At 40.7% G+C, this 26,718-nt stretch overlaps 1 protein-coding gene across 16 annotated transcripts in view; it reads left to right on the forward strand.

The window, feature by feature from the left end:
- GPHN (gephyrin) overlaps positions 1–26,718 on the forward strand; it is a 476,088-nt gene that overhangs the window by 366,811 nt on the left and 82,559 nt on the right. For 10 of the 16 annotated variants that reach the window (XM_061611035.1, XM_061611028.1, XM_061611037.1 and 7 more), the window contains one exon: positions 3,844–3,900. The exons of 5 other annotated variants lie outside the window; for them this stretch is intronic. In XM_061611035.1, the coding sequence (XP_061467019.1) occupies positions 3,844–3,900 (57 nt within the window). Of the gene's footprint in view, positions 1–3,843; positions 3,901–6,944; positions 7,017–26,718 lie in introns of all 16 variants that reach the window. One more of the 16 variants, XM_061611043.1, reaches the window with a different exon arrangement.

Below are 26,718 nucleotides of genomic sequence, written 5' to 3' on the forward strand. Positions count from 1 at the left end.
TATTTGTTGTAATTATATGTCATTTCCCATTATTTAATTCATGAGAGATTGAGTGCAATCTTTAGCCTTTCTTTCAAAATTTTGTACTGATGTAGATGTCTGTATCTTCTGTGATGTTGTACCGCCAATGCAGTTTTTATTTTGGAGCCTAGATAAACAAAATTCCCTACTCCTGGAGATCAATATCTATAATGTACTGTTTAAACTTTAGTTCATGTCCATTGGATTTTTTTCTCTTAGCTTCTGTTGCCTGATTTTTCCTCTTTCCTTGCTTCCCACTCTCTATTGTTTATTATTTCAGACTGCTGTATTATGTTATCTGCTTAATTATGTTACCTGACTTCATTTTCCCGCTTCTGTAGTTTTGCCAGTTTCATTTCTCTGTCTAGGTACTTAGCCAACATGGTGTCTGAATTCCTTTTTGAAAACAAAATAATTCAACACATCTTTCATTTCTGCATTTCTTATTTTCTCTTATATCTTTTCTGCTTACATTTATCTGCATTCTGCTAATTTTTAATCAAGACATTTGTGCAATATCTTAAGGCACAGAAATGTTAAGCTCTCTAGCTCAAGTTTACACAGTTAGTCTACAACACCTTGTTCTGTTGGGACTTCCGGGAAGGGTGACTTCGCTTGTGCCTGCTTTTGGGACGGGCTCCCGCCTCAAAAGAAGCTTATTCAGATATAAATCAGTCAGAACATTTTTTTTTTGACTGATGAAATTTCTCCCGGGCAGGGAGAAACGTAGAGATCAACCTCAAAAGCCTGTTTTTGTTGGGAGGACTTGATTTCATTAATTTATGAGATAAGGTCCAGCCAACAATGCCGGACGGACTTCCTAACAAGCTCTATCTGTTTAAGCAATACGTTTATCTTTTCTTTAAAGAGAGAACGGACTAACAGGCAAGCACCCTTCTTTCTATTATTTTTTTTACTTGGTTTAAATTGTTGCAGCAAAAGGAGATTTGTCAGATTGATCGGCTTTGGACAACTTCTGGGTGAGATATAGCTCTTCTCTGTTATTCACGAAATTAACAGCTTATCTCTGTTTCTATTGCAAAAAGCTGTCCTGGAAGTGCATTCTAAAGATAATAAACAGAAGAGGGATTTCTATTCCTGATTTCTATTCCGAGGAATATTATATTGTCTGGGACTATTCTCTTTTTGGTCTATTTTATTTTGACGAATCTGCTTCTTCACGACGCCACTAACTGTTTTGATGCTGGGAACTAAATTTGTTTTGCATTCTTGAACATAGAGAGATAAGGCAGGTTGCTCTGTTTATACTGTGATGTCATCAAGCCTGGAATATTAACCCAATTGTTGCTGAAATAAGAAGTGGTTCTTCTTTATTTTTGTTTTGCTTTGTTTTCGTGGTTTTAAAAATGGCAATCAAGAAAGTGGCTGAGAATCTGGAAGTAACTATGTTTCAGAAAATAATGGATGAGATTGAGATAACGAAACAAATCCTGCGACAGGGTAGTAAGGAGCTGAAAATTGAACTGAGCAAAATGACGCAGGAGCTTAAAGAAATAGGGGATCCTGTGAGAGAGGAGAATGAGATCAGAGATGAGAAAAGAAAAAATAAAGGGAAGATACAAGCCCTGGAGATTGGAACAAATGTGGAATTGGAAAAAGATCTGGAGTTTATGGATTTTAGAAATAAAATCTACTGTTTGGAATTTAACGTTATCTCTGAAGAAATTAATGAAGATATTAGAGATAAAGTTATCAATGGCTTGGATAATCTTCTGGACTGGAATGATGTGATGGAGCTTGATATAGAGAAAATCTATGGAATTAACTGCAGCCATGTGACAATGGAAAAACTCTTAAGAGATGAGCCAGTGCATTTTGTAAAAAAGAAGAACACAGATATGACTTTACAACAGTATTTCAACAACTTATTCAGAATGGATGGCAAGAAAATATTTGGGATAGAGGAAATTCCCATCAGACTCTTATTATATGACTATGGCTACAACAGCAAGATTATTATGGAATACTGATAATGGAAGATTGGACACTGAAATTACTGGACTTAACAGGACTATTGAAGATGGAAGATGGAACTAATAGGGATAATGGAATAATGGCTATTGAAATTATTGGACCTAACAGATTCTGATGAGATGGATTAATCGAAATGTTTATTTGGACTATGGTTATGACAATAAGATTATTATAATTATTAACGAGATGGATTAATTGACATGTTTATTTGGAGAAAAATTGATAGATATATTTCTTAAAGAATTGAAACCTCTCTTTGACTTTTTGTGGAAAGAATAAAGTAATGTTTATGAGATTTGATGATCAATTAAGATAACTACTGGAGGAAAGTGATTTTATAATATGATTTAAGAGACAGGATTGTTATATATTGTAGATCTATAACTGATTTGATATGTGACAAATGGGAAGTCAACATTTTATTTTTTTTTGTTTAATCACTTTTGTTTTGTTTTGTTTTTTGTCTTTGAATGTTTTATGATTTTGTTTTCTATGTTTTATGAAAATTTGAATAAAAATTATTGTAAAAAAAAAAAAAAACACCTTGTTCTGTTGAATGACCAGAGTCTGCGGCTGACTACAAACAAACAAAGTGACCACTAGTCTGACTTACTCTATCTGAAAATGTGTGTTATAGTTTGAATTAATTGGAATCTTCCATGTTGTCAAAATGAACTAGGTTTTAAGACTGTTACTATTATTGGATGACATGAAATGGTGTCAGCCCACTTGTGGAATGGACTTCTTTTTCCAGCGCTGCAGCCGTGTGTTCCCAAAATATGCTCAAGAGGGTTGAGAAACTCTCTGGAGCAGATTGGGTGTGTGGGGTCTGCCGGGAAGAGGCAAGGAGGGGAAATCCAGAGGAGCTTATTTTAGAGGCCTGCAGCAAGGAGGAGAGGTGAAAGTCCTGTTGCTCCAAGTGCTGCAACACTGAATGTCTTCCTGATATTACCTGGTTTATTATTTAGCCAATTCCTTTCCCATTCTCTGCATAGATCTAAATATTTCATCTGAGCCACATACAAAATTTTACCATTTTTATAGATAAAATGATAAAAATGCAGATTCGTTAGTATATAACTTTTTCCACTTAACTTTTAAATTTTCTTTCTAGCAATATGAAAGCTTGATAAGGTAGTTTACAGGACTGTTTCTTCATTCCTCTGCACAATACAGAATTATCTTGACATAAGCAAGGAAAAGAACAAGGAGGCTAATATTGAAAACAGAACTAAGACATGTTTTCGCTATAGTTAAGTTGCTGTTGGTATGGCATTAAAATTTTCTGGCTGGGCAGCAAAATTATTTAATTGGGAACTAAGGACAGTGGCTAATATCCTAATTTATTATAACACGGGGCAGCTGTATATAATTCTGCCAGTTATCACTAATATTTAGCAAGGCTGAAAGTTTTGCTATACCCATGTTTCTGATTTGAGTGCTTGACCATTACACATAGAAACTTGTGCTATCACGAACCTGGCTAAAAAAATAAAGACATTTGTCCTGTCTTTGTGTCAACACATTCTTCATGAACCAAATCCAGGATCTCAAATATATTATGGTTTGTGAATTGTTAAAAATATGATTAGCCAATATAGCATGCACACTTTCAGTACTAAATCTGTATTATCATTAAGAGAAGAATTCAGCAAACGAGTCATAATGTGATCCAGAAAAAAGAGTCTGTGTCCTTGTTCCCTAGAAGTGTGTCAGAAAGTCAAATTGATGTCTTGCATGCACTGCTAACTGATTGTGTGGAAATTTTTTTAAGTTCACTTTTTTCTTTATTCTTCTGTCTTTTTTATCCATCTTCCCTCATTGTAGCAAATTAGACGCCCGGATGAAAGCAAAGGAGTTGCTAGTAGAGTTGGATCCCTCAAAGTAAATATGTTTCTAACTTTTATTTTGCAAGTTTTATTCTATAGCCTACACTTTTATTTTGGAGGGAGTGGGGAGGGAAGACAGAGGGTGGAGCTATATCATTTCTCACCATTTCATAGTTTTTATTTCAGTGTTTTTATCACTGTTGGATCACATTTTGTTTATTTCTGTGCTACACAAGAGCCACCATAATGCAGTTAGCTGAAGGGAAGTTGTCAGGTGACTAGCTCTGAACATTACCACATATTTTAAAAAATAGTCAAAGCTTCCTTAAGATACCTATACTTTGGGAATCGTGAACACTTCTCTGATAGATGGCAAGCGTAAAATTATGTTCATGCTGCATTTAGAAAAAACATAGGTGATCTTCTCTTTTAAACCTACTGAGTTGCACTAAAATTGCTTAGTTTCATTTATTTAAATAGGATAAGGTTCCTCAAATTCAAGTATTGTGGTTTAACTTGTTTATGATGAAATTGGATTAAAACTTGCAGTTTTCCTCTTTTCAAAATAAGGGTATTGACTAGGTTCTTAGTTTTTACTTTGCACTTCAAAAATACACATTTTGTAAATACAGTAGGGCCCCGCTTATCAGCAGACCACTTTTCGACCTTCTACTAATACGGCGGCTTTCAATTAAAGTAAGGCCCCACTCATACAGCTCTTGTTCCGCTTTTATGGCGTTTTTCGGGCATCGGGCACCATTCTATTGAATGAGTTCCGCTTTTCAGCAGGTTTCACTTTTAGGCGGGGGTCTGGAACGTAACCCGCCGTGTCAGTGGGGCCCTACTGTATATTAGCTGAATTTATTGTTTGTGTATACATTTAAAAAGAGAGAAAATAGGTAATGGGGAAGAGAGATCTTGTGAGACTTTTCTTAATAAAGAGTCTATTAAAATTAAATGTTAGGCCCCTTTATTCATTTAAAGAAATACACAAATATCTGGTGGGCTGGATCCAGACTAAGTTACTTGCCTTTTGATTTGAAATCAACAAGATTTAAGTCATGGCTCACTTTTCCCATTGATTTTAATGGGAACTAATTTAGTCTAAATCTGGTTTTAATAGAATCACTCAGCTTCCTCAACTAGTATCCATCTCCTACAACACATCAAGAGTCAAAATTACACTTAAATCTGTCCTTGGTCATACAGTCTTCTGTGATGTTTTTAATAAACATATCCAAAAAATCCAATTTATCAACATGCTTTAAGCACATGGCATGGCATAGGTTACATTGTTAATATTTAGCAGTAATTGCGGCCTCTCATTTTTAATCTTTGCACTATTTCACTTTTTCACTTGAGGGTTTTTTGTTGTTTTTTTGTACCACATGAAGCACTAATTTTCTTTTTCTTTTTTCCTGCACTCTCCTTGCCAATCCTGCCTTCCTAGTTTTTTTTAAAAAAATATTTTGTGTTTGTGTGTGTGCGTGTGTATCACCTTTATTCCAGGACAAGCCATTCTCTCTTTTCTCTTAATACCACTCTATACAGCTGCTCTGTGTATGTACTGAGCATAAACAAGGGGAAGGAAAAGTGTAACTACACCTATATCCCATATTCAATTCCATACAATTGATTTCATAATAGGAAAAAAGGTGCTGTTATGCTTATGGCAATGATGCTGAAAGGCACCTACAATATTCCGCGCTGTCTTTCTTTGTTTTTAGGTTATAGTTGTGATGCAGTTGAGGATATAGTGTGCATTCATGGGCACTTTTCTGCAGTGGACAGTTCACCGCCCAGAGAGCTGTTGCTAGTCGGGCGGTATATAAGCTTAATTAAATAAATAAATAAGTATCAGTCCAAATTAAAGGAAAAATAAAATTAGCCATCAAAAATATATGTGCATAATTAACTGTGAATCTAGCTTCCAAACTATTTTTTAAAAATGCATCCTTACTGCAAACATGTATGCAATATTTATAAATGCATACTTGAATAAATGCAGCACTTTGGGTTTTGAACTTTGTGGCTTGGATCCTAAGATCAGTAAAAAGAAGGAAGCTTGTAGAAGGAAATGTTACTTTCCCCTCCTCCCGATAGCCACCTGCATCTCTCTCCCCCTGGCCAAGCCTTTCCAGGGGATCAGGGGCCCTCTTGAACAATGTGGGATGGGATTGTTGGACTGCTGAGAGTGTGGGGGTAGCCCAAAATTAGCCATTCATAAAAAGTGCCCCTGCCCAGTTTTTAGATGATCCCATTCACCATCTGCATGCCCCCCCCCATTTACTCCCTGGAAGGTTTTTTCAGAGGTGTGGACCACTGCAGTGGAAGGAGGGGGTGGTAATCGTTCCTTCTGTGAACTTCCTTCAATTCACTTACCTTTGAATCCAAGTCACTTTACCCCATGCAGTGAAGTATGTTATTAATCTGATGGATTGTCATTTGAAATTAGCCCATTTCTTTAAAATAGTGATACCTATATTCGAATTCTTAATTCTGTACTTGACTACTAAATATGAAAAATTTTGCTATGAGGCTTCAGGAATATCCAATGTGGTACTCTCCAGATGTTTTGGACTACAACTCTCATTATCCTTGACAATAGACCATATTGGCTGGGGCTTCTGGGAGTTGTAGTACACAACATTTGGACGATACCACATTGGTACCCTGGGGTACATCATTTAGACATCAGAATGGATTATGAACATTTAGAAATTTTATGGAAGACCTTATCTTTGTTTAATAATGCACCCATAGAAAATAATCTACAATATGTTCAGCGCTCTGCTTGCTACAAAAAATGCTGAAAAATAAGGGATCTTGCTAAAGGCAAGTATAATTATCCAACCTGTATTTACTCATTGAATTAATTTTATATATTGAAAAATAATTGCTGATTTAACCAGATGGGTTGTTTTTTCTTGTCTGAGCTTATGGAGCATATATTTGTGTTGTTAAAAAGTTTGATGTATTGCAAAGGCAGTGAGAAATGTCTTGCACCATGAACTCACCTTTTATTAAAAAAAAGGAAACAAAGAATATGAAAAGAGAATAGGTTGCTTTTTCAATTAATTTTCTGATGTTTACATGTAGCTCCATGGAAAGCTGGAGGAGCTCAGAGATGACCTAGGAGGAAATATCAAAGGATGCTCTCTCCAAGTAAATGCACGATTTCACTCAGTGATTTATTTATTAAAAACTTCCGTTGCCTGGTAACACCAGATCTGATTGGTTTGTCCTCTCATCCCCATCTTTTTTCCCTTTCTCTCTTTTACCTTCTTCTGTTTCTTTCTCTAGCTGGGGTTTCATTCTAATATCCATGAAAAATTAACAAAATTTCAAAGGGTTTCATTTAAAAGAAAACAAATGTGTATTAATGATTTAGTTAATTTTGGCTAGTTTATAGTCTTGCCATTGAGCAACAACAAAAAATCCTTTCCAAAATCAAACCCATCACCTGAAGTCATTTCCAAATTAGAAAACAAATCTCAAGACTAGAGGTGACTAACCTGTGGCCTTCCTAGATATTGTTGGACTAAAACTCCATTCCTGACTATTGACCATGGTGGCAGGGGCTGATGCAGGTTGGAATTCAACAACATCTGAAAGGGTATAAGTTAGCCACCCTGCTCTAGGTATCAGTTTAAGTAAATGCTGGGGGATCTTTGGCCCTCAAGGTGTTGTTGGACTTGACCTCCCATCAGCCCACACCAGCATGGCCAAAGGTCAAGGATAATGGGAGTTGTAATCCAACAACATCTCAAGGGCCAAAGGTTATCCAGCTCTGGTTTAAGTAAACACTTCTTAGATCATATGTACCTTTTTTTAACCTCTTTGAGATTCCATGTTTTTAACTCCAAGAAATGCTCCAACATTACAGATTTACAACATGGGAAAACACATGTCATGCTTAAGGGCTAAGCTGTATGTTACATGCACTTGTGTGTTTCTTCTTCCAGTTATTTATTTATATATTTATTTAGTTTCATTTTGTTTACCAAAAAGCAGCCTCCATGTGCTTTTGCCTTATGGGTGGCAAAGCAGCTTGGAAGATATTGTTCTGCATATACAAATAGTAGGAAGCAAAGGGGTTCAGCAATTACATGTAATGTACAGTTTGGCCTGAAGTCTAAGAATAGCAAGGGCAGGGAGCACCAACTATTTTTAAAAGAAAATCAACCACACAGGGCAAGCTACATGTCAAAATGACACTTCTAGTTTGACCCTTAGTTAACATTACAATGAGAGTTCTGAAAATGGAGTAAGAATTTAGGCTGCGCAAACTGTAACCAGATCTTTATATTTACCACACATCGATGCCCTCCATGCCCAGGCACAGAATTCAAGCCTCAAGGGTATGAACTGCTTTTTTATTTTCCCCAAATGTGGAATATTAAGGTTTTACTATTAAGTTTTTCTTGGGGTTTTTTTTTTAGAAGTCATCACAGTAAACACAGTATCATTTAGATTCTCTATTAAAACTGCATTAAGAAACTATGTCAGTTCCAGAAAATGGGCTAACGTGGAAGCAACCTGTGTGGGAGTTTTCTCCCATTTTTAATTTATTCATTCTCCAAAGGAAATGAGAGGCTAATTCTTACCTTCCATGCTTCCAAGACCATTTTTGTAACACAGAAAAGTGAATAGAGTTTCTGAGGTTTGGCAGATACTGTTCTGATTTTTCAAGCTGTAGTACAAAATAAGTTTTCATTGTAGAAACCATAAGCTACTCATAAATTTTGATGAGTCAATTTGAGATTGAGACACTTAAATTGTTTTCTTCCATGCTACAATATGTAATGTTGCTGAGAACAGTTACTTTATAGACTAAGAAAACACAAGGGGTCCACAGATGCCTTGAATACTCTTGTGATGGCTAGAGTTTATCTACCAGATTCCATATACAGCTAGCAGCAGTTGCTTTGCATATGAAGATGGATGGAAAAGAGGCTGGATTCCTTGATACAACCAAACAATGATTCAACAACTAAACAATGCAACCATTTATTTAAATAATCTGGGATGAAAGCAAAAATGAATCAGCAGATGACACTTGAAACTGATTTTCATATACACCACCCTTGTTTTGGTAAAGGATTTAATACAGCTATACAGTGAGATAGATATATGGGATTTTAGGGGTATTGTGTAACAGCTTTGGTTAAAGCCCCTCCCAGATAAATGGAGAGCTAATGTAATTGCACAATTCTGTGCCTATTTAAGGTGGAACCTTTGCATTGTTTCAAAAGCTGTATCTGTTGCATTAATTAGTGGGCTCACTAGAAATCCAAGAGGAAAATTTGGCTGTCTCAAAATTTGCTAAATTTTTAAGACACTCTTTGAAATATATTGTTTCCAAAAATATTAAATTAAAAGGGCACTTGCTATGTAATTCTTCTATCACAGGAAAATACATATTCCTAGTTTTGCATAAATTGTCAAATTTTCAATAAAACAATGAACAATAACACTTTTCATATCAATGTGAAAGACTTGAGAGCATTTTAAGGGTTACTGTTAGGAGTGTGCACAGACACCAAGTTTTGTTTTGTATTTGAGTAGGGTTTTTTTAATCTGATCTGTTTCTGAGTTGCTCTGTGCTCTTTCTGTTTCGATCTGTGCTCCAAGTTTTGAGCATTGCCAAAGAATAATCTAAACATTGCCAAACAACGGCCATAAGACTACACTAATAATTAACAATTACTTAACAATTAATAATTCTCTACCAAAAAGTAGTAAACTAGGAAAAATAGATTCCATTATTATGGGTGAGATGTGTATGATTGGAAATACTTTTATCACAAGCCTTGTCCCAGCTCCTGTACCCTCTAATATCCAGGATAGTGGGCATGTTCTAAGTTGTTCCATTGGAATAAATGGCAGCAACTGACTTAACAGAAGAGCATACATAAATTAGAGAAAACATTGGCGTGGGGCTTCATCTGACTCTTTCCCAGTGAGTAGGGTTGGGTTTTGTCCCTCCAACTGTTTCTCAGGTTGAAGAACATTTAGTTTGTTCCATCAATAGAAGCAATTAATAATTGAAGCAACTTCTAATTGCTTAGCCCCACATCTTTCCCTAGATCTGTGCTGGTTTCATTTATTTGTCCTGCTACACTAATGGAACTGGCTGTATTCTACCTATCTATCTACCTATTATTTATTAGATTCGTATCCTGTCTGTCTTTAATAATGGAACTGAAGGCAGTGGACATAGGGTTCTTAGGCAGTCTCCCATCCAGACGCTGACTAGATCGAGACCTACTTGTCTTAACCAGGGCTGCTGCTCTATAATCCTCCAAACCATGTCTTGGGGCCCATCAAGTAATAATGTCCCTGTAAGGTGGGGCAATATTGTTATCTTCATATTGCAGATGTGTGGACACTCAAGCTACCAGATAGGTTACCTAAAATCATTGTGAGTTCACGATAAGAAAAATAGAGAGAGATTGATCTTGAAACTTATCTTTCATGTGGATTTTGAGTAATAGTAACTGACATGTCATACAATAATCTTTTGAACTGTTATTCTGTCTAATAAGGAAATTAGTTTACTGTAACTTCAAATGATGACAATATATTAGAGAAGAGGAAAAGGAAGGTTTTACAGTAGCTAATTTCAGAAGGAGTAGCTTTCTAATACTGTAAGGCAAGTGTAGGTTAAGTGTAATGAGACCATGGAATAATTTGATAGCCCAAATACTATAGGATTCCTCTTACCATGAGCTATTTAATGAGAAAATATCTCAGCATATATTTTAGCACAGTTTGCTGAAATTATACAGCCACAAGAGTGGCTGTATACTATAGCCAGCGTGGATTTTTCACATTCCACAATGTTAAATTGAAAATACCCCCCATGCCATTCTGATGCTTCCCATAAGTTCATTTCAAAACAAAACCTTCAAAACAGTCAGCCACTCTGATTGAAGGTCTGTGAGGGGAACAGGGCGTCTCCTAGCAACTTTCAGCACCCTTCACTAACTACACTTCCCAGGATTCTTTCAGAGAAGCCATGACTGTCCAAAGTGAAATAAAGGCCTGGTGTGGATGTGGCCAGGGACAGCTTTGGTTTAAATTTGAGTGGGAGGCTACTTGTGCCTGCTGTAGAATAAAAAGGTGAGGGAAACACTGAAAAGCAATGATACTGTTCACAATGTTTTCCTTTGGGAAAGGAAAGGGTTTTCCTCTTGGCTCAGTGCCCACCCACCCAATCTCCTCCCCTACCCTGGGTCAGTGTTGGACTATGACCTGGGAGACCAGGGTTCGAATCCCCACACAACCATGAAGCTCACTGGGTGACCTTGTGCCAGTCGCTGCCTCTCAGCCTCAAAGGAAGGCAATGGTAAAACCACCTCCAAATACCATTTACCATGAAAACCCTATTCAAAGGGTCACCAGAAGTTCAGTCGACTTGAAGGCAAGGCAGTCCATTTCCATTTTCAAACATGATTGCACAGAAATAAATCCCATTGAACTCAAAAAGTATGCAAATTATCAAACTAGGGTTGCCAGGCCCAGCCTCCAAACCTCCAGCCTTCTGTATCTTTAAAAGTTGTGCAGGTGGAAGGGGGAATCTCACCTTGTGTTTTTTCCCGTTACAGTGTTGCAAGAAAACCTGTACTTGGCTGAACTTTCTCTTCTCTTAAAGATACAGAATTATTCTCAGGCCCTGAGCCTGGCAACCCTAGATCGAACCCTTCTCCCTCCTATCCCTTCCCTCCCCCTTCCTTTGCCCCTCCCCTCCCCTTCCTTCTTCGCCCTCCCCTTCCTTCTTCCCATGGTCAGTTTTACCTTAAGCATGATTACACAAAGTAAATACCATTGAACTCTATAAGCATGCAACTGATCAAACCTGCCCTCCACTCCCCCTTCCTTTGCCCCCTCCAGTATACTCCCCCTTCCCTCTCCTCCTCCCCCACGGTCAGTTTTTCCTATCCTAACCATGATTGCATAGGAGTAAATCCCATTGAACTCAATAAACATGCAAATGATCAAACCTGCTTTTCCTCTCCTCTCCCTCCTCCCCCCTCTTCCTTCTTCCTCCCTCCCTCCCCCCGGTCAGTTTTACCTATCCTAAGCATAATTGCACGGGAGTAAATCGCACTGAACTCAATAAACATGCAAATGATCAAACCTGTCCTTCTCCTCCTCTCCCCCTCCTGCCTGCTCCCATCGCAGTCCTCCCCTCTACCTTTCCTCCCCTCCCTTCTCCTCCCCTCCCCATCCCCTGTGGTCAGCTTCACCTATCCTAAGCATGATTGCCACCATATGCTCAGAGGCACATGTTACCAAATTCTTCCAAGCTACACAGCAAATGGATTGGACTGTGAAAGACCAACCCAAAGTGTGTTTGCATTTTGACAAATTTGTAGGGCAGTACAATATCTCAGAGAGGAGGTCAGGTCTCCTGCTCCCCTGGTGCATTCACTATAGCTGCCCAATTTCCCTGCTTTTTAAAGTTTGATAGAAATATCTGTGGGCTATAGGTACATTCTTAAACCGCAAAGTTTTTTGCCTATTAGTGAATGTATATATGAATCAAGGAACCAGAATAACTCTTCCTTGTCAGAAATAATTAAAAATCCTTTGTACCAAGCCAAACTAAGAAAACTCATCAAAACAACTTTGTTTCAGATTGCCTTCATCTGCTGACACATAGAATATTACCTTAAAACACCTCGCCATCACGGCATAAACTGCCTGTGTGGAACCTGACCACACAGTTTAAAAATGACCATTTTTGCTACTTACTCTTTGTTTCTCAGAGCTTCTAGGTTAATTTCCCCACTATCTTCACATGCTAAGATCAAAGCTGAATGTTTTTCCAAGGCATAGCATAGGAATTATAGCAAGAACCCTTTAATGTTATCACACTATGTACATCAGTGTGCATATGCTTTATCTTTGTTTAGAGTTAGATATAATGTAGGCAATGACAGATAAATAATGTTATTTGATTTAATCACCTGCTTTTTACGAGATTCATGGATTGATTGATTACATTTAAGTAAATTTGCTGATTACCAATACCTCAGTATCTTTTTCTAATAATTATGAAAAAAGAAACAATTTTTATTAGAAGGGGTTGTGATGATATCAAACTAAGTCCTACTTGGAGAAGACCAACTGAAAGTTACTTAAGTACATTGATTTCAGTGGGTCTTCTCTGAGTATGATTGATGTTGGATATCGCCCTTGTTCTATCTCACCTTTTAGAGCAAACTCTCAGAAGACAACTTATAATTAAAATGCTAAAAGCAAAACAATTGAACAAATAACATATAATAAAAACCATATCACATAAAATCACATATAGGGAGCCTTCAATTAAAAACTTGGTGAAAAAAAATTATTTAGGGTCTGCTTAAGGACTACAAAAGAGGGAGCCAAATTGAGTTCTTGGGGTATGGAATTCTGCAAGTTTGAGACCACCATTAAAAAGGACCTGTTCCTGGTACTCACCTGTTTGATTGTTCATAGTGGCTGACCAGAAAGCAGGGAATCTGAGCCCAGTCTTAAGGCCCAGGCAGGTTGTTATAGATGGTCCTTCAGATAACCTGGTCTCAAACCATTCAGGATTTTAAAGATTAGTACTAGTATTTTAAATTGAGCTTGGAAATTAATGAGTAACCAATGCACTTGACACAAATTTTTTATATAGCAAGATTTCATGGTTTTAGCTATTTCAGGGATAGGATGAAAAGCAGATAATGTCTAAATATGAATGGCACTGTCTAGTCACGACACAGCACCATTTCCAGGGGCGTTATTAGTTTTTAAAAGATGACTAACCCCCCCTTTTTTTACCAACAATTGCTTTGGAAGAACGCCATGTCATGACATTGTGTCATTTGCACTCAGGTATAGGACAGAAACAGGAAATGGATTGCTGATTAGGACTCTGCTGCTACTTAAAAAAAAACTGCCTCCCACCCCTCTGAAAATGTTTTGAATTCACCCTCCCCTGCAAAATTGGCAAGTACAAATAGTCCCACAAAGGTGAGGGGAGATTTTCATGATAGTTGTCATGTAATACAGTTAAACTATCTAACCCACACAGGCTGAGTTCTGTACCTGGACTGGTTTCTAAAGAGAAGTCCAGCAGTTTAGCCTGGATATGTAGTTGAAACCAGGTCCACTCTCTCCAGTTAGGATCTATGCTGGCAAATCAGCCTAAGCTTCTTCATAAATAACACTGGATCTAGGAGTACCATCAAACTCCAAGCCTATTCTTCAGGAGGAGAGCAACACTGTTCTTCCTTCCAGATCAGCAATCGTCCCAACTTATAATACTATTGTCTTATCTGGATTCATTTACACTTTATTTGCCATCATCAGTTCCAGAACTTCCTTCAGACACCTCTTGAATGTTTCCACTGTCTCTCTGGGTTTTGCATGTGGTAACAAGAGGCAAAGCTATTTGTTGTCTGGTGACACCTCAGCCTAAGTATCTGGATGACATCTCCCAGTAGTTTCATGTAGATATTTTTAAAACATGGGAAATAAGATGGGTTCCTACAGCCAATAGCCATGAGGTGCAACAGTAGTCCCACAACACCACCTTCTGAATCTGCCACTCCAAAATGGACCAGTGCCATTTTAGCATTATATCTCCCAAGTCCCACTCTGTTATGAGTCCTGCAGAGCGGTCCTGGAGTGATGGCAAAGAAGATGAAGATATAGAATGGGACCCGGGAGACGGTCCTAGCAGCTTGCAACCAGGAAGTGCTGCAGTGGTAGGCTTCAATACTTTTCCCAGTGATAGCTCCTCCCCCTTAACTCCATTGGATGGAGAACCTATGGGATAGATGATGAAGAGATTAAGGCTACAATCCAAAAATAGAGTCCTTTGAACAGTGTGTGACTTGCTTTTGTGTAAACGTTTTTGTGATCCAGCTGTAGAAATTAAGTAATTGTAAATCTAATGTATTATCCCATATAAACTAAGAATCTTTGAGTTCTTTTTATGTATATAGCTTTTTTTTAAGTTGACAATAATAGATTTCTGAGATCAAAATAATGAACCATTCAATAGGATGCTTTTTTAAGGAAATAAAGTAAGATACAACTTGTATTTTAATATTCGTATTTTAAAGTTTCCACCTTAGATAGCCTATCTATAAAATATGTGCATATGAAAGAATCTGGTTTTAGGAATTAACCCCTTTCCCCCCACTAGTGTCTCAGTGCTTCAACCTCCTGAACAGAAAACCTTCTCAGACCCTTACTGTGCCACCATTTATTTTTTTAACAATGTTTTATTTTCCCCACTGCACAACCAGGCTCGGCTGCCTTCGTGCTCATCCACCTATAGTGTTTCTGAGGTATATTTTACACGTGTTCTGTCACAGTCAAAATTCTCACTCATCACCCTTTTTTTTAATTTATTTTATTTGGTCTTGCACCATGTACAAGTGAAGAAAAATCAGTGTGTGGGATTTATTCTGCATGATCACCTTACAACCATGTCCAGCATGGTTTAATGCCACCATAGTAGTTTGAAAACACTCTGGTGTAAATGCCAACATTTATTCCATAGCACCAGAGCTTTAATAGGAGACACATTTAATAATCAGTTTATGATGATGCTGTGTAATGACTAAGAAGCATAAATTGCAGTACAGCTGTTAAAAATTGTTTGATCCACAAGCTCATGCCTTTCAGAAATTTGCAGTGTATTCAGATTGTTATCTTTTCATGTACGGACTGCATTGAGGATATACAGATTTAATATTAAGAATAGTCACTGCATTATAATCACACACACACATTGGCCCTGCGATCTTAGGGATGGTGGCAGAATCACTTATTGTTTCATCCAACATAGTGTTTTCCTTAATTCTTTTTATTAAATAGAATGTTTAGAATCCCCATAGTTATTGTTTTCAATTCTCTCTTTCTACCTCCAGCCAGGTGTGCTGCTGGTGTGCCAGGCAAAACATGTGGCCACTTCCAATAAATGCGGCCTTCCCATACCTTAGTTATCCACCTACCTGCTCTGTGCATATACTCATGGTTATTTATTCTCACATTATCAGGAATGGCCAAGTGTGTTGCAATAAAACCAGCATAGTGTCAGCATGCCTATTTAGTCAGACCTGAAGAACAGGAGGACTCATTAGAATGTCAGTGGGGATCCCTATGCAGTTAGGAGAGCTCTGTGTATGTGGGAGAAGATTTATCATGTTTATTATTACAAATGCTACATAAGTATCTCGCAGTGTTACCAGCTGGATTTACGTTTTTACCATAGAACTCTGGTGGAGCAACAGAGGCTACACTTTGGGAAACAGTTGAAATGGGGGTAAAACCTCTCACCACACACTGCTGTCTCTAGTCCTTGGGCAGTGCTCACTTGTTTATCCTATCTCAGGAAAGATTATGCAAATTGTTATTTTAATAATAATAATAAAATTTTATTTTTGAGTCGCCTATCTGGCCGAATGAACGGCCACTCTAGGCGACATACATAAGCAATAAAATACATATAAAAACCAATTAGGACCATAATCAATAATTAATCTAAAACACCGGTTAATAACAACAATTAAAAGACTAACCCACCCCAGAAATCCCATAGGCCTACCTGAACAGCCAGGTCTTCAATGTCTGGCATTCAATTCATTTCAGCATTCAATACCTGACAAATAGTGCTAAGTGCTAAAAACCCATTAAGTCACTAAGAGGTGTAAAATTCACCAGCTCAAGTGTTCCAGGGACACTATGCACATAATAGTGGAATGCACGTAATAAACTGCAGCTGTGCCATGCATAGGAAGTACCGACATATCTGCCCCATTTTACTGCAGAGACTTGCAACTAATCCCAACACTGACATAAGAGGTCCAGTCACTGAAGTGCTGAAACTCTACCTATCCATCCATATTTATAAATTTTTGAAAAGAGTAAAGTGACACATTTGATATATCTGATACCCAATGTTTGTATCATCATATTGTATAATCAAGTGAGGTTTCTAGAACAAGAATTTTTACCACTACTTTTCTGAACTTTAATTACATGGGCTGATTGGCTTTCTTTACCAAAAGAATACATGCAGTCCCTCCAGATTAAACACAGAAGGTGTTTGTACCATTATTTTCAAAATGTAGGCTAGTACTCTATAAAAAGATGTGAGAAATTGCTTGGATAAGATTCTGGTCCCCCTCCCCAAAATAACTAGCTTGCTTTATTTGTTTCTTAACCAGGCCAAATGTTTATTGTCAACTTTACTTTCTAGCCAATTCAAAATGAGCAGCTAAATAAGCTTAATTGGCCTTAATACTTGGGTTGATTGAAAGGTATGGGCACTAATGGAGCCACCCAATATTTTGGCAAGCTCTATGATTCCACATCCAGGATTTGAATCCCTAAGGCAAATCTCAGCCATTTCACTCTAAGGCTTAATTTTTACTTTTGGTAGGTAGGTAAATTTATTGTTTGTAGCCAGTGGCCATCACAATATAGTACAACCAATCAAATAGCAAAAGGCAAATAAAACCATATAAACTATAAAAGACTCATATTACAAGAGATCACACACAATACCTAAAATACATTAAAAGAAAAACAAGCCAAGGAGCTTATAATTAAAATAGACTAGTCAGGGGCAGGCTCCGGATGCATACCCACAGTTGCTAAATGACCAGCTCTCAATTTCCCTGCTTCCAAGGCAAATTTTGCCACTTGAAGTGTTACCCATGGATCGGAGGGAGCAAGAAGAGCACACGTTTGCTCCAAAGGTGGTCTGTATCTCTAGGAGTATAAAATGGCGGCAAGGAATTTCCTTCTAGGCTCAGTATACAGCGCACATCGTTTTACTTTTGTGTCTGCTCCTGGCCAGAGCCAAAAGTTCAAACATATTTTCTTGTTTATACATGGGGAGGCATGTTAGAGGTTTGTCTTGACTATGGTCATTATGATAAAAACTGACAACTGTTGCTTCAGTTGATGTACGCATCTGAATGCCAGATGCTGGCGACAAACAGGAGGGGCATAATCTTAATCCCCTGCATGGCTGTACCCAGTGGCATCTGGCTGGCTGCTTTTAGAAGCAGAATGCTGGAGCTGATGGCTGACCAGTTGAAACAGAGGTTTAGTTAAAGTGTAGATCATACATGGTTTTAAGGTCTAGAAGCTCTATCATATGGCAGGCATGAAATCCCTTTCTGCGTAAATGTTGGTCATCTGTGCAACCAAAAGGCCTAAGTTCATCTTGTCATGTTTCAAATCTCTTTGGTTCTCTGTTTTGGAAAACTACTGAAACTTCCTTCAAAAGGAAAAATCAAGGATTGTGAGACCAATAACATAGGGTGGAACCTAATTGGTACTCTTGCCCTCACAGAATGGCTTTTGATCTAGTGGATGTCTGCTTAACAGAAGAGGGAGGAAAGATTATGTTTGTTTATTTCTTCTTGCAGCCCCTCAACACACCTTCTACCTTTTCTGGAGAGTCCCCTAGCTCTCTTCAGCTGGGGGGGATGGAAGCTGCAGGGGGGAGGAGCAATCAGAAAAAAATGCCTTCTTCCATTAGCAGAGATATCTACTGGATCAAAAGCCATTCCATGAATGCAAGGTCACCAGTTGAATCCTACTCCTGACATCTGGGAAATGAACCTCTTTGTGTGGTGTTCCTGAAAACTTACTCAGAAGGAAAGAGGCATATTTCAAAAGGAGTAGCTAAATGAGTTTATGTCTTCTTTGAACTAAACAGAGAGCTAATAAATGTTGCTGATTGCTTCAATAAATTTATTAATCTGCAGGGCTCATGTAACTGATGAAAGTATAGTATGTTCTCTACAGACATCTGCTGATGCATATGTTGTTTCTTTGATTTTTCTAGTGAACACTGAGGGAAACTACATATTCTTGCATTATCAGATCTCCTTTTTCTACCTTCTTTTTCTTGCATTTTAAAAAAGTCTCTTTTACATGTCTTCCTTTATAGCTGATCTTGATGGATAGATATTCATGTTACAGTACTAGAATTGTTCCATCATATAAATGCATCACTAACTTTCAAAACTGTTAAAACTTGTTGAAAGGTGATTTCACCCATGTCATTAAAAGAATGAAAGTTTTAAACTGCAAGAAGCCACAATGAACTAGATCCAAAAAACATGGGTTTTAAAGAATGTGTCCATTATAGTTATAAGATATTGGATTATTACAGGATATTTCCATAATTTTTCAGTTCCTTACTTACAGTATGTTAAGAGAAATTAGGACCTCTGCCAATTTATAGATATAATATTTCCCTCAAAGACCTGCTAAACTGTGTCAGAACAAAAGAACACAGCAAGCTCTGATGATTGGATTCCTTCCTAAGAAATTTCTTATAAGAGGAATTTCTGTTGCAATGCATCTGAAGAGTACACACTCACATTTAGAATATATTAGCACTAGGATGCAGAAACTTTTGATCTAGACCAGCCTTTCCCAACCAGTGTGCCTCCAGATGTTGTTGGACCACAACTCCCATCAGCCTCAGCCAGCATTGCCAATGGTCAGGAAAGATGAGAATTGTGGTCCAACAACATCTGGAGGCACACTGGTTGGGAAAGGCTGATCTAGACAGTTCATTTTGAGAAAGCAAAGGAGATAAGACAACTTGCAAGATCCAGAATTCTAGAGCCTTTCCCAAGAGAAAACTTTCTGAAAAGCTGCAACCAAATTGTGTTGTAGCTTGATTGATTGATTGTGTATGTAAATTTCTGTTAGTGGTTAAGTATACTAAAATTTTCTTAATATTTTCATTATCTCTAAGCATTATAGATTACTTGTATTAGATAGTGCAGTGATTCTCAAACTTTTTTGTTTTGCGGCGCACAGTGAAACAAAAATTTTCTGGCGCACTTTGTGTACAAAATTAAAAATATATTAATATATTTTAAACTATGAATAAAAATAAACTATAGAAAACTATTACTTACCCTATACAAATGGGTTTCTTCTCATTTTTAAAATATACTTTCATAATATTTGAGGCACACCTAGCCACCTCTTAGGGCGCACCAGTGTGCCTGGGCGCACCATTTGAGAATCACTGAGATAGTGTGACACTTCAGTATACCACCAAGACCATCCTGGAACATTGAAACTCTGCTTCTTCAATTGATATTTCCTAGTATGCAAGATACTCTCTTACTTCATATAATGTTCTATGGCCATATTATGGCACACTATATTGACTTTTATTTCTAATCTCTGATGGATTATTCCTTTGATGAATATTATCATGTATAATTTTCCATAGGAGGTGGGCCATCACTGTGGGAAATAGTTCCACCTATCGTGCGAAGGCAAGAATGTTTTTGAAGTCAAGACTAGGGACGTCATGCCCCTCCCACTCTCCTGTTCATTCTTGCCTTCGTACGAACAAGATTGGAATTTCACGTAGCATTTAGCTAAGTCTCGTATTTGTTTGTCTATTTCTCTTTAAAGCCTTTTTTCCGTTTTTGTGTCTAGCCTACTGAGGATCCCCTCAGAGACTGCGGCTGCGGCTCTCTTCCCCCTTTCCTCAGAGCTATTTAATTTCTTTTATTTCCTTGACTGGGGGCTCCCTCTGAGACCGCGGCTGCGGCTCTCTTTGTTTTGGCAGTTTCAAGCCCCCTCCCCCCCCGGCTCTGTCGTATCCGTAGCCAGGGGGCTCCCTCAGTGACCGCGGCTGCGGTTCTCTTTTTTGATCGCTTTTGATCTCCCTCCCCCCCTGATCGTTGCCGCGGCTGCGGCTGATCCGATCTCAGCGGGAGCTTGCAGCTGCGGCTCCCGCCGTTACTCCTTTGCCTCAGATCGCCCTCGCTACGTGGCTTAAATCCCACCGCGAAGGGCTTTACAGACGGCGGCTCTCTCTGCGGCGGCTGCCGTTTTTCCCCTACCTGCTTCTTCCGGGGTTTTTCTAGAGCCGCTACTGCGGTTTTCGGCGAGACCGTGCTGGGCAGCCCTTCCCCCAGTTCGCTTCTGACGGCCGCCATTGCTCCTTCTCCCTCAGCCCTTTTTTGATCGTTTTTTCCCGCCCTTTTTTCCGGGCGCCATTTTTTGAAATTCAAAATTCCCGCCTTTTTTGTTACCATTTATTAAGCATCGGATACCTCCCTTGCAGGCTATCTATCTGTATGTTTGTGTATATGTGCTGCTGACAAACTTACACAAGGCTGATTTACACACATTTTTACTGTGGCTGTAATCCTAGTGGCTGAATTATATTATCGAGGCTGGAGCTCCAATCCTAGTGGGCTGGATTATATTATCAAGGCTGGAGCTTTAATCCTAGTGGCTGGATTACATTATCAAGGCTGGAGCTTTAATCCTAGTGGCTGGATTACATTATCAAGGCTGGAACTTTATTATCAGTGGCTGACTTGTATTAAATCTGATTTACATTGTATATCCTGCCCCCTCTGGGGCCGTGAACAAGCCAAAAACCCAGCCTACAGCACTAATCTGAGTGTGCCAACTCTAAAACAGCCTATATTATATTAACGCTGATACCTCAGTGCATTCTGCCCCCTCTGTGGCAGTGCATTTCTCCATCTGCCAGTGTATCCTACCCCCTCCGTGGTAGTACACTGTGCCAGTTCGGGTCTTTACATCCTGCCCCCTCCGTGGCAGTGTACTGCACCCAGGTTTATATAAGATGGCAGAACAGCCAGGCATGTCACCATCAACACACATGGTGCCAGATCAGCCAGACATGCCACAATCAGCCAAGCCACAACATCCTAACACGTCTAAGACCAGACATGCCAAAGCACTGGCTAAGACAAAACATCTTTCCAGCCATAGTAAACCAAAGCGACCTCGTTATGTCTCTGTGCCAACCACCGCCACAGCACAGACACACATAAGTGACATTTTCCATTCTCCTACTACTGCCTCTGACGAGGAAGAGTTTGTTGGCTTTCCCGCTCACTGTTCGCCTAACGAACCTACCTCTGGCTTACCGCCTCAGACATCTGTTCCAACAGTTCACCAGGCACATACATCTCCCACATCTGGTCTGCAGCTGTCTCCTGATTTCCTCTCCCAACTCCAAGCCATGCTGGCTTTTTTCACACGAATGCAGTCACTACCACAAGTTCCTGCCATACCCCCACTCAACATGGACCAACGTGCGTGCCATGAAGCTCATCCTTCCTGCTCACCAGATCCCTTTGATGTAGCCAGAGGCAGATGTACGGACGAAGCCTCGTATGCGGAGGAGTCAACTTTCACTGACCATGTTGAAGGAGACGACTGGAGCGACTATTCAGATTATGAGGATACATCATATCGCTTGTTCAATACCTCAGATTATCAACCGCTAGCACGTAGGGTACTTCATACCCTTGGTCTCCAGACTGCGCCTTCAACTTCGTCCGCCCCAGCTATCAAAGGAGCCAAGGTCCTCAAATCCCCTGCACCTACTGAACACTACATCCCGGTGCCGGACCCAATTGCCAAATTAGCCTCCGAAGAATGGGCTCATCCACTCAAAGCCCGACGCTTCAAGAACCTGGCTGACAGATTGTACGCCCTAGCCCCAGACTTTGCCACCAAGTTAGATGTCCCTGGCATAGATGAACCAATCGCTCGCCTCGTTTCAAGATCTCTTTTGCCCAGGGAAGGGGAATCCCACCTAAAAGATACTACTGAGCGACGAATTGACTTCGCCCTCCGCAAGAATCACGAGGCCACTGCCTTAGCCATGCGTGCCTCCGCTTCAGCCTCCATATTCTCCAGAGCCTCTATGATGTGGATGGATGACCTTCTAGAGGATGCTAACCCTGATCCTGTCGCCTTCAGAAGAGCACTATCGAAATTACGTAAGACAGCAGCTTTTGTGGCCGATGCCACTTTGGATGCCACTCAATTAGGGGCACGAGCCATGACGACTCAAATAGTCGCTCGTCGCACCCTCTGGCTTCGCCACTGGCAAGCTGATTCAGCGGCCAGACTGAACCTGACCAAGGCTCCTTACTCCGGATCTCTACTCTTCGGCGAGGAAGCTCTAAAGGCAGTTCTGGTTGATCCAAAAGACGCCCAAAAACCGGTTCTGGCCACAGTCGACCACAGGCCCTTCAGGCGATTTCCCTCCTTTCGTTCTAACCAGTCCTTTCGAGGAACGCGGCCAGGAGGACGAGGCCGCGACTTCAGACCCTATGACCCCAACGCATTCAGGGGCTCCTGGAACCGACGCTTCCAGGGCAGAGGTCAGTACCAAGGGCGCAGGGGCAACTCATCGTCCTCATATAGGGGAGGCCCTCGCATACACAAGTAGTATTAACGCCCTCTCCATAGGTGGCAGATTACTTAATTTTGGAGATCGATGGCTGCGCCTTACTACGGTCTCCTGGATCAGGGACCTTTTCACTTACGGCTATACCATAGAGTTCTGGGCAACCCCATCAGACAGATTCCATCCGTCTCCTTGCCCAAGGGCACCAGCCAGGCACAACATCATGCAGACAGCTATACATCACCTCTTGGACATAGCGGCAATAGAGCCAGTCCCCACAACTGAGAGGTCGGAAGGGGTGTACTCCCTCCTATTTGCTGTGCCAAAACGAGATTTATCTTGGAGGGCGGTATTGGACCTCAAGTTTGTCAACCGTTTTGTAACATACCGCAGGTTCAAAATGGAATCTCTCCATTCCATTACCGAGAGTCTGCATGAAGGAGACTTCCTGGCTTCTATCAACCTTAAGGAAGCGTATCTCCATGTGCCCATTTGCATAGCCCACAGAAAGTTTCTTCGGTTTGCCTTTGGCCACCAACACTTTCAATATAGAGCGATGCCATTTGGCCTCTCCTCTGCTCCAAGAGTATTTACCAAGGTGCTACTCATCCTAGTGGCTTACCTTCGGACCCAAGGGGTTCATATCTACCCATATTTGGATGATCTGCTAATACGGTCCAAGTCTGAAGAGCTGGCTCATCATCATTTAATGATCACCCTCAATGTTTTGCAGACCTACGGCTGGCTTGTCAACTTCGACAAAAGCCATCTCCAACCAACCCAACGCCTACTACACCTTGGGGCAATGTTGGACACCCTGCAGGCAATGGTCTTCCTGGCTCCAGATCGCATCACTGCCATCACAAGCATCGCAAGGTCCCTGATGCAACAAACATCCGCAGACGTCATGCTTCTCGCCAGAGCGCTCGGGATGTTTATCTCCACAATCCACATTGTGCCCTGGGCTCGAGCCCACACTCGGCCCCTTCAGTGGACTCTGTTGCCTTTTCAAAAAGACATTGCCAGCTCCAACCATCGCAAAGTTCGTTTGAGCCCCGCTCTGCGCCTCTCCTTCCGCTGGTGGACCAAGGTTCAACATCTCTCCAAGGGCACGTCGTTCAGAGAACCCCGCAGAACCGTCGTGACCACAGACGCCAGCCTCATAGGTTGGGGAGCCCACTGCAACTCCCAGTACGTTCAGGGGGTTTGGCCCAACGCAGAGCAATCTCGAAGCATCAACTGGCTGGAACTAAAGGCTGTCCACTTGGCTCTATGTCATTTTCAGTCTCTGTTCCCTTTGCATCATGTGCTCATTCGAACAGACAACACGTGTGTAAAATCACATTTGAACAGACGGGGCACCAGGTCTCGTCCTCTGCAGGACTTAGCCTCCCTCATCTTTGTCTGGGCAGAACAACATCTACAATCCCTGAAAGCAGAGCACCTCAGAGGGATTTGGAATGTGACAGCAGACTGGCTCAGCAGACAACAGGTCTTCCCGGGAGAATGGAAACTTCATCCAGCCATTTTCCATCGTCTCCAGTGTTGGTTCGGCGCCCTCTCAGTCGACCTGTTTGCTTCCAGTCACAATTGCCAGCTTCCAAGGTACTTTGCCCGATACCTGGACTCAACAGCAGAAGCAGTGGATGCTCTGACAACACCGTGGCCAGACGGTCTATTGTACGCCTTTCCTCCCATACCATTGTTAGCCAAAACCTTGAGGAAGGCGCGAACCGAAAGGGCACAGCTGGTTCTGATAGCACCATTTTGGCCACGCCGACCGTGGTTCTCAGATCTTCTGGCAATGTCAATGATGGATCCTTGGACACTTCCAGTAACGCCAGACCTCCTATCCCAGGGTCCAGTACTGCACCAGGACCCTACTTGGCTCAATCTAACAGCGTGGCGTTTGAACGGAGACACTTGAGGTCAGCTGGACTGTCTGACGCTGTGATTGATATTATTTTGGCCTCGAGAAGACCATCTACCACTCGCATTTATCAACATACCTGGGTGGCTTTCTCCAAGTGGTGTCACTCCCACCACCACGATCCATCCCAGGCCAATGTGCACCAGGTGCTCCAATTTCTCCATAGTGGCTTTATGATGGGACTTCGACCCAACACTCTACGTCGACATGCGTCTACTCTGTCATCCATTCTCTCAGTGTCCTCTCCTGGAGATCATATTTCCTCACATCCGTTCATCAAACGTTTTTTGAGGGGAGTCGCCCTACGCTCTCCGGCTGTCGTCCATCGGTTCCCCTCATGGAGTTTGCCGAAAGTTCTGCAGGCTTTGCAACGCCCTCCATTTGAACCCATCAGGACTGTGCCCCTACGTATACTGTCCTTCAAGGTCCTGTTTCTGATCGCAATCACATCTGCCAGACGCGTTTCGGAGTTGGGCGCATTGTCTTCTGCTAGACACCTCTGCGTCTTCCATAAGGACTCTGTTGTGCTGAAGACTGACCCTTCCTTTCGTCCCAAGGTCGATTCAGTTTTTCATTGCAACCAGGACATTGTGTTGCCTTCCTTTTGCCCGGATCCTACACATCCTCTTGAAAAGGCTTGGCATTCGTTAGATGTCCGGAGGGCTCTCAAGACCTACCTGTCTAGGACCCAAGAGATTCGACGAACGGAGTCTCTGTTTGTATCCTTTCATCCAAGGTCTATGGGGCATAAAGTATCCAATTCTACCTTATCCCGTTGGTTAAGGGCATGCATTACTTTAGCATATGAGTCCCTGAAGCTGTCAGTTCCAGCTAGTATAACGGCTCATTCTACCAGGTCAGCTGCCACCTCGGCTGCTTTTGCCACTAATGCTCCTGTTGCCGATATTTGTAGGGCTGCAGTCTGGTCTACCCCACACTCGTTTATAAGGCATTATAAAATTGATCGTTATGCCTCTGCTGATGCATCTTTTGGCAGACGAGAGTTGCAACAGGTTCTTAATGAGGATTAACATGTGGGTGGTCCCTCCCTATATGGGTTGCTTTGGTACATCCCACAGTGATGGCCCACCTCCTATGGAAAATGTACCATTGGTCTCACCTGAAAGGTGATTTTCATAGGAGTGGGCCATCACGACCCTCCCAGTTGGAGGATGACTAGACATTTTATCAATGGGTTACATGTTATTGTTACGCTATTATATTTAAATGTAAGAGTGAAGTCAAGACTTTTAGTTCTGTTATGTTATGTAGTTATGTTAGAGTCATGTTGTTATGCATGTGACTATTATGTTATTTTCCTGGCGGGCCTGTTGGCCTTGTTCTTGTATTTTTAGATATCTCTTTTTAGACTCGCTACGAATGAACTGGAGAGTGGGAGGGGCATGACGTCCCTAGTCTTGACTTCAAAAACATTCTTGCCTTCCCACAGTGATGGCCCACTCCTATGAAAATCACCTTTCAGGTGAGACCAATGGTACATTCTTGTCAGGGAGACTTCTTAATACACACCTTGTTAAACACGCAACCATAATTAAGTGTAGTTCCGTTGGTCATAGATATATCTATTATTATTATTTTAAATGACAATTCATTAAAATAATATTAAGAACATAAGAACATAAGAAGAGCCTGCTGGATCAGGCCAGTGGCCCATCTAGTCCAGCATCCTGTTCTCACAGTGGCCAACCAGGTGCCTG

This window comes from Rhineura floridana, chromosome 2 (genome assembly GCF_030035675.1).
Source record: "Rhineura floridana isolate rRhiFlo1 chromosome 2, rRhiFlo1.hap2, whole genome shotgun sequence".
NCBI lineage: Eukaryota > Metazoa > Chordata > Lepidosauria > Squamata > Rhineuridae > Rhineura > Rhineura floridana.